Source organism: Epinephelus lanceolatus, chromosome 5 (assembly GCF_041903045.1).
Source record: "Epinephelus lanceolatus isolate andai-2023 chromosome 5, ASM4190304v1, whole genome shotgun sequence".
Classification (NCBI taxonomy): domain Eukaryota; kingdom Metazoa; phylum Chordata; class Actinopteri; order Perciformes; family Serranidae; genus Epinephelus; species Epinephelus lanceolatus.
Genome location: NC_135738.1, coordinates 22,473,073 through 22,482,319, shown reverse-complemented (window position 1 = coordinate 22,482,319; position 9,247 = coordinate 22,473,073). Strand labels below are relative to the sequence as shown.

The window sequence follows — 9,247 nt, the reverse complement described above, 5'->3', positions numbered from 1 at the left end:
TGGATAAATAGCAAGACAGGAACACCTGTTTTTCACAAATTTTATCAGATTAAACAGCTAAGAAAACAAGGTGCTTCATGAGATTGATTCTCAAACCATACAAAAATTTAGTATTGCCATAAAACAGTAATCCTCTTTGATTTGCAACACTGCCATCAATGGTCTTATGAAGCTTGTATGGCAAATCCTGAGCAAATGCAACCTACCTAAAACTACTCAATTATATATGTTACTGCTACTGTACAACTCTACAGTTCCCTCTGCAGTAGAAGTAGCAGTACAGTATGTGAGAGTCTCATCACAGTGGACATGTCAGCAATGATGAGCTGCGGTTAAACCCTTTGCTGACGATATCACATTCTCTAGAGGGTCAAAGCAGCAACATTACACCCTCACTATAAAGGGATTGGATTAACATTCAGCTTTTGATGAGGAAGCAAAACATGAAAGTGATTTTTTAAAAGAACTGCAGGAAAGGTGGGAGTGATTGTGTCCAGTGTCAAAGCTTCTGCTGACATTTTACTCCTGTCAAGTGAAGAGAAGGAGGCGTAAAGGCTGGGTGACCATCAGCGGCCATCTTTACTGAGTGTTGATCTGACTTAGCATATCCTAAGTTGTGCCTACAACAGTGAGGCAGCGAGCAGAAAGAGCATAGCTTTAATGTGAGTACTCATGATAAGAGCTTTAATTCAAAACACTTGTTTTAAAAGAAACACATGCACCAAATTAGCACACCATATCTCTTTAAGTATTGTAAACTGGTTGGAAACAAATATAGCTGCTACATAAAGAGTCCTCTAATTTAAATCAGTAAAACAGCACCACGAAGAAATTAACAGAAAACGCTACTGAGACCTTCAGGAGGCACAGACAACCACAGGAATGGTGTCCCTCCCTCCCCGTCAACATCGCTGAAGCAGCGACTGATTTAAAATAGAGAAAGCCATTTACACTTCCATGTAAAGCACATCCCTGGCTGGGTCTGTGCTGAATTTACCTGGAGGGTTGCTGGGTTGAACGCAGGGCAGTGGGGTGCCAGGTAGAGGGGTGGCCCTGGCAGACTCCTGCTGCCCCGTCAGGGCAGGATAAAGAGGCAGGACGCCCAGGGCCTTACCCAGCATACGAGGCCCCAGGCTCAGCACGCGAACCTTCACATCCCGATAGCAGTGATTGATCATACGCAGGTGGACGTTCACCCTCGTGGTGATACGGATCAAACACTTCACCATGGTTGCAGCATGCACGTATTAATCCCGTCCTTATGGTCCCAGTCCCGGAGTCCAGGCCACAGTCTCGCTGTGTGTGTGTGTCTGTTAGGCCGAAGGGTTCTGCCTTGGTTGCGGTTTGCGTAGAGGAGTGTGTGAGGTAAATCGGTGGCTTTCAGCAGCAGTGCAACAATCGTCAGCACTGGCCTGGCCAGGTTTGGCCCCACCCAGGCCAGTGACATACATGGAGCAGAAGACCCAGGCTATTTTCAGCTGGGGTATTAATACCACTGTAAGACACACAGTCAGCACACACTGGGGGTGAACTGAACCCACGGCAAGAGACCCTCAATATACACAGTACACCTGCTCCTGACCTCCATTTATCTCACTGTACAAAGAGTTATAGTGTGTACTTGAAACGTTAAAGGCAGGGTCAAAGGGTCTCACTGCTGGTTTACCCCAGAGCCACGCAGGGTTATTACGCCTGCTGCGTCCATGTCAGTAACAGACGAAGTGAGGCTACCTGTTCTGGGCCAAGAGCCTGCAGGTCGGCTGAGTAAATGACTTTAGCTGCCCGTTGTTGGCAAACCAAATACACAATAGCTCAAACACACACACACTGAGCTCTGAAACTCTGATTGAAGTGGAGCAGGCTGACTGACGCACACACCTGCAGCATGTCCCACCAGCGCTGTAAGCATGAACTAGGCCAAATGGCTCGAGTTACTGCCTGTGTGTGTATGTGAGAGTGTTACAGCTCCTTTCTTCTTGTTTTCTTCTCCCTTTCCGTTCCTCTTTCTCTCACGTGCTCCTGATCAGTAATCAGAGTGGCCCTGCCCATATTTGGGAGAGGCTGGAGAAGCAGCCGTCTCTCACTTCCAGACAAAGCAGCTCTCAGATCAACTTGATGTTTGTTTTCTTTCGCTCCTTATGTTTTATTTATTACTTTTTAATATAGAGGTCTGGTAGTCCAGTTTTTGTTGCTTTGTTTGTTTGTTCAGTTTCTACACTGTTCTGTTAATTAAGAGCTGGAGGCTCTGGGTCCTACGGCCCGTTGTGTGGCTGGACTAGACTTCCTCCATCTTTTTCGTCTTTCTGGCCCGGCCCCCAGACTAGAGCCTTGAATCTCTGCCCAAACCGACTTGGGCCCAACCTGACCCACTTGGTTCAGGTCAGGCCTGGCTGTAATATTTTAAAATTCCCTCAAGCTTGAATCGGGTTGGATCACGGCAAGTTGGTGTTTTTCTTCTTCTCTTTTTTTAATGCAGAGGTTATAGTCTGGTATGAGCTATGTTGCCATCAACCCATTATAACTAATGAAAATGAGATTTAAAAATAGATTTAAATGGACAAAATGTTAGGATTTGGGGGTAATTGGCTCACATACTGCACACAGACTCCCTTGCACTACACAGGAGATGCATGAAACTGGCAGTTCTCGTGCATAAATGACAAGAGTTGCACTTGACTGGAGCGAAAACGAGAGACAGAGAGAAAAAGGCGCTGCAAGGCGACTTGGTTGGCAGTGTCCCTCTGCTTCCCCGGCAGAAGGAGAGATGTGCATAACATACAGCGAAGAGAGAGAGGTGATCATTATCTGTGCGCAACATCGCCTTGTATCGCCGTGTACACTTGAAGAGAGAGACACAGCCCACTCTGCTGAACTTGTCATGTGCCAGATGCACACTAACAGAAGAAAGACAAGAAGGAGAAGTGGTGCAGGAGAACATGTCGGCTCTTAGCTTGTTATAAATGTTTTATACAGAGATAACTTTTTTAATCGGGCCCAACAGCTGCCAGGGTTCAGGCTCGGGTCATGCTTGGTCAGAAATTATATGGTTCATGTAGGATTGGGTCTGGTTTTTTGGGCCCTGTCATAGCTCTATACTTTTGGTTGATCAGTGTCATTATTTGTAAATAAAATCTTTTTTTTAAAGTGATACTTAGGTATGGTGTCCTCTCTATATGTTGCTTGTCACAAGGCTGACCCAAGTCTGCTCGTAACATAAGTGTGTATTCTCAAAAAGGGAAGGACTTCCCACAAATGGTACCAATGGCTCCCTGATCCATTAAGGCTCTTATACAAGCCAATGATAAAACATTATATACGATTATATCTGAAGAGTGAGATCATTACTGCTTCCTGGATGGTACTGAAACAACAAATGTCAACGCGTAATGATACCATGCTCTCTGTGAGGCCTCTACCCGAACACATAAAGTCTTGTGATAACACAAATTCGCCCACAGCACTTCCATGGCAGGTAGAGGATTTGTTGCTTGCTTAGCCCTGGTGAAGCATGGAGGTGAAGCTCAGTTCTTACCCTCCATGATAGATATGTGCACAGCTCTCCGACGTGTGCGCGGCACACTGCTGAGGCGAGGCCCATGGGTGATGGATGGACAACTTCTGCTGGGCACAAGGCCAGCCCTGCAGAGACAAACACACACATAAATGCACAAACATCACCGCACAAAGAAAAAGCCACGAGCAGAGGTAACTCGTACTGCAGCGAGTAGGTGCTGCTGATATAAAGACATCTACAGTAGCTTGGTGCCTAAGAAAATGGAGGAAAATGAAACAAAAAAATCTGATTGAGGACATTCTGACCTTTCCTGAGTTTAAAACTCTACCTGTGAATTTCTGGAGGTTCGCGTTTGATTTTGGCACTCTGCTCCATCACCTCTTTTGCCACTCGTCCACTGTTACAAAGCACAGAGACGATGCTCAAGATGAGTTTCACATACACACAGGCGCACACACACACACACACACACACACACACACACACATAACCAGGCACCCTAGTGTCACCCAATGCCATGAAAGCCATCACTGCAGTGGATGAATACAGTGCATGGGCATCATGATTGAATTAACCCGGTGAATTCAGCTTTATGTAACTGAATTACCACCAGTCAGACAAATGCACACACAGAGTTGCAGGCAAAAATATCAAAACAATGATCATGGTTTGCCCTTTAACGGTAAACTCAACGTTTACGTGACTGGGCTTGTGATTTCAGTTCATTTACAGTCTCCATATATGAACATTATCAGATATTTTGAATGCAAAATTAATTATAATAAAAAAAAACAATAAAATTATAAAATAAATAATTAAATTAAAAAAATCATAAAAATTATTATAAAAAATTATAATAAAAATATTTAAAATAAAAATAAATAAATTAACTTCACCTTTAAATAGTCGTAGTTTTGTACAGCTGAGGTTTTGAGATATCCATATTCTGTCATCACCCCGCTAATTTCTTTAGTATAAAGTAGCTTCAATGGAAATTCTTTGTAGCAAGGTTGTGGATTATCCAGAGAAAACAATTTTAATTTTTAAATGCCAAACACAACAAAGGGAATTTCATTCACTGCCAGAGGCAAAAATCTCAGAGATGGATATCTCAAATCCAAGCAAATAACACAAAAGATTATCATACAAAGATAGAAACCACCTAGTGATCCTTTAATAAAGGACAATATCTTGGACATACAGTTTCTATGCTCATACAAGGTGATAATGCCTCATGTGATCAACCCCCTTCATTCGTCCCTCTCTGTCCTCTCATAAGGTGTCAGTCCTATCCTCGGGGCAAAAACACGCTGACGTTACAGCACAGAAGGCCAAGAGGCCATGTCTTATGGGAACACTTCTCTCCACTTCCAGCTGGGGGTTCTCTGCAGTGTCCTCCCCTCCCTGTCATCAGTCATACTGTCTTGATGTGTACTTTACCTGTAACGGAAACGGCTGCCCTTGAAGAACAGGTTGCTGCTGGACACCGTGCGAACCTGACTTGACTTCTCAAGCCTGATGGAAGAAGAAGAGGAAAGACAAAAAGAGAAAAATTAAGCTTATCGCAACTAAATAAGGAAAACAGGAAGGAAAGCTACTGGAATGACCTTGAAAATATAAACATTTCCTCACTGCAAATGATCACGCTGTTATATAAGTGTGAATATATTTAATCTTTGCTCTCTGAATCCCAGAACAAAGCAGAAACTAGGATCAAATACCCTGCTATAAATTATGCACGCTTCTCCTCGCAGTATAGGCGCTGCATCCTTGGCACGGCTCCATACAGTATTCAATATGTTTATATTGTCATAGTAAGTGAGACATTAATGTTTAATTTTGCTTTCAAGGCATATGTGCATTTCTCCGAAAGACATCTTTATCACAAGTCCTCTTGCCGTTCAGCTCCCCAGACTCCTTGTTATGGTAAGATTTTAATAAGTGCAAGGCTGATAAAATATTATCAGCCTGCCACTTCAGGGAGTCATCAAAAGGTCACATCATATTAACTCCAAAGCGTGTGCTAAGCTCTGCCCTTCCAATGCCCCCTCTCCTTCCATCTGGTAACCCCAACACGCCTGAGCCATCGGCCCCCGACTCATTACTCCGCCGCTCCTGAGCCTCTGAGCTCACAGGCTGCTTTTCTCCTTTTTTTTCAGTTTGTTTTTAATCACCTTTCCTGAGCTGGAGCGAGCAGAGGGGACCCGCGCTATCATTCATGGCTGAAACAGGGGAGCCATATCTCAGAGGGAGTGCTGAAGTGCTTGCCGTCTCGTGCCAGCACGCACTCATTTACTAAAGGTCACAGGGAACTCACACCTCATTTTCCTGCTGACAAACAACCCGTAGGGAAGGGGCTTTTAAGGACACCCAGGTACCATGACGGTAGCCCGTCTGACAACTCTAGGATGGAGAGCAGGTGACCAAATCACGACAGTGTGGGGAAATACGAAGAACACTGAAATTAAAGGGATTGTTCAGATGTTCTGAAGTGGCGTTGTATGAGGTACTTATCAATAGTTAGTTTATAACAAACACTGTATGTGTTGGCATACCCCTCAGTTTGGAAAAGCAGGCAGGAATAGTACCACGGAAGCTGGACAGGAGCAGCAGCAAGATTTTTTTTAGACACCTAGAAAATCCCACCCAAAAACTTTAAGTGTACACTGCACTGAGAGTATTTTCATCACTTAAGCTTTCCATCAGACAGCTTGTGTTGACGGGGAAGCCGTCAACGGCTTCAGTTTAGCATCTATGCTCTTGTCAAAGCCACCAGACTCCATTGAGAAAAACAGTAATTTTGGCTAGCTGAAAACAGACGTTACGAGTCTGACGATGCCCTGATCATTTAGCTAGTTTGTGTTACTGTGTGACTTTGGTGAATCTACACTACCCCTTTTAAACACAAAAGTCATACAATAACACACAAAAAAAAAACTGGTCAAGGCAACAGTCTACAAGCAACTCCTGAGTTCAGCAATGTTAAATCACTGTTATTCCCAATGGAGTCTGGCCTTGAAGAAAGCCATACAAGGGCTTCATTATTTCCCTGATGGAAATCATTGTCTAATGGTAACGGGAAAGCAGTGAAAATATTCTAACTACAGCGTACACTTAAAATGATAATGATTTTTTTAGGTGGCTAAAATATTTTGTTGCTGACCTGTCCAAGTTTCTGTGTCAGACTCCAGCCTGCTTCTCCAAACTGGGGGCGTGCCGACCACCATCTACTGTAGGTAATACTTTGACTATGGATAAGTACCGCATTCAACCCCACCTCAAAAGATCCGAACTATCCCTTTAAATAAAAGAAGAAAGTCATGGACTCACTTGTAGAACGCTTGGTTCTCCACTCCACACTTCCAAAGGTGCTTGCATGCCTCCGGTGTGGGTGCAAAGTACGTCAAGATGATCTTTTCATCCTGCACGTTGAAAATGAAAAAAACGTGCAGGAAAATATAACAAACTGACACATAAAACCACACGTTGTATCTTCCCACATCCAACAATTCATGCTCTCACCTCCTTCTGATTTGCATATACGTGGAACGTCTTGCCTTCAAACTTCAGTTTGGTCACCTCGTTCCTGTCCGGGAGAGGAGTGCAGCAACAGTCACACATACAGCACATGGAAACAGAAAGCCACAGCCCCTTTAAATATTCATGACAACCACTTTGAGATCACATAAACAGCCACGGAACTCTGTGTTTGGCTGACAAAAGAAATAACCGATAATATTCCCTGCAGACTGGGAATGGAGAATGAGGGTAACCTGAGCGCTGCTGAAGGCAAACAAACAAAGCCAGAATAAATACTGCGAACACAATAAGTCTGTCTTCATTATTGTAACAGGAACCTTTTCAGTTGAAAGCGAACATACAGAAAAACAAATGTTAAATAGAGATGCACCATCTTGTATACATTTTCAATTCATCAGTAAAGCATCTTGCTAGATTCAAATCAGTAGGCGTAAGATGGTGTAATTAGCCATCTGTGCACATGCTAGCTGCCGGCTCTTGTCACAGGTAGAGACAGATGGATGAGCTTTGTTGAGTGTGACTGTAAAACCAGCTGTACTGCACGTGCTGTTTCATGTAGAGCGCCCTGCACATAGAGCATGTATGTCAAATCAGGTAAAATCAAGGCCCTGCAGCTCAGTGTTTGTCTATTTACATCCTGCAATCACTTCAGGGCCGTGCTGTCTTTGGCTGGCACAAGAGTCGCACATTTGGCTCACCATTTGAGAAAATGAACTCTCTTGTTTCCCTGAAGCACCACGAAACCAAACGGCGTGAAGGCAAGGAAAGCTGGGTTCCCAGACACATCCTGAAAGACAACAATTTCAAAATATGAACACACACATTCAAACACAAATAAGACATAAATCAGACATGTTTCAGCATGTACTGTATGTCCCATGAGACAGAACAGTTTTCTAAAATGTTTACTAACTAAAAATAGTGCGGCAGTGCTTGTCAAACCTTGCATGGATGCGGATCAACACCATATGTCTCCAGCAGCTGGGCTTTCTGCAGGAAATTTCGCTCTGATGTTTCAGGTGTCTGTCCACTGAGGGAGAGCAACAACACACCAAACATCTGCGTCAGTCCACCATCAACATAAAAAATGCAACGCAAAAGTTTTGAAAGGCCAAAACATTTCTGAGAGAGGCACAAACTTATTTACATCCAATGATGTGATATGTTTATTTAGAGAGGCTGAAAGAGGCAGACAGAGGTTACAGAGGTCAAACATCAATATACTGTCAGCTGAGGCAAAGAAAATGTCATGATATTAGATGATATTTAAAAAGATGAGATTTAAAAAGCAGCTTTAATCAAATGTAGGTATTCATAGTGAAGTACTGTAACTTGGTGGTGAAGAAAGAAGAAACCACCAGTGGGCAGCAGAGTCTCATGCTGTTTGTTATTCTGCTCCTACAGCATAAAAACTGGACTTTGTTGATGTCTTTCTCTATTGTTTCTCAGTGTATATCATTAACACAGCAACTCACTCATATTAAAATGATAAAACACCCATATTTGTGCGAATAAGAATCAATTGGGAGAGTTAAACGGATGTGAATGGAACACTTTGTGTGAGAGCAGCTTGTGTTTGTGTCTCTGTCTGGGTGTGTGTGTGTGTGTGTGTGTGTGTGTGTGCGCGCGCGCGGGGACCTGTTCTACCCAGAGTGTCCACAGGTAAGTCCTGTGCAGACGTAGGTTTTATGTAGGAATATGGTTATTAGACTGAGTTTGATTAATCTACATTTTGCCAACAAGAAAGTGTTCTGTGACAGGTTTTAAGATTTGGGAGCTTGACTCGTTTTAACAAAAAGAAATTTAAAGATGGCTAAATGAAATGAGATCAAATATGAGAAATAAGACCTCACAAATTCAAATTCAATGACTAATATCTTTAAAATTGAATTTAAGACATTTTAAGACTTTCTAAGGACCTGCAGACACCCTGTCTATCTGATCGCTTTCATTAATGTGTTTAGCTGCTCCTCCAGGTGAAGAGGGGGCTCAGAGCCATCACTAATAGCTGTAATAAAGGGCAGGTTATGAGCTCAAGACAATCTGTCCGAGATATTTGAGTGGATAGCAGATGAGAGAGTGTTTTTTTCTGCTATCTGCTCAAATAAGCGACAATAATCTGTCTGGCCGAGCCAATACAGGAAAATGGGGCCTCATTACTGCACTTAATTACATAAATGTCAGAGGAAGTCT

General features: G+C 43.2%; 1 protein-coding gene across 3 annotated transcripts in view; it reads right to left on the bottom strand.

Annotated features, from left to right (window-relative positions):
- Positions 1–9,247, bottom strand: part of frmd5a (FERM domain containing 5a) — a 90,692-nt gene that overhangs the window by 9,953 nt on the left and 71,492 nt on the right. Inside the window, exons 7-13 of one of the 3 annotated variants that reach the window (XM_033633948.2) lie at positions 7,997–8,084; positions 7,753–7,841; positions 7,037–7,100; positions 6,845–6,936; positions 4,955–5,029; positions 3,843–3,911; positions 3,533–3,639 (exon numbers count right to left, since the gene is read on the bottom strand). In XM_033633948.2, the coding sequence (XP_033489839.2) occupies positions 3,533–3,639; positions 3,843–3,911; positions 4,955–5,029; positions 6,845–6,936; positions 7,037–7,100; positions 7,753–7,841; positions 7,997–8,084 (584 nt within the window). The remainder of the gene's footprint in view (positions 1–3,532; positions 3,640–3,842; positions 3,912–4,954; positions 5,030–6,844; positions 6,937–7,036; positions 7,101–7,752; positions 7,842–7,996; positions 8,085–9,247) is intronic. The other 2 variants (XM_033633944.2, XM_078168347.1) reach the window with 2 other exon arrangements.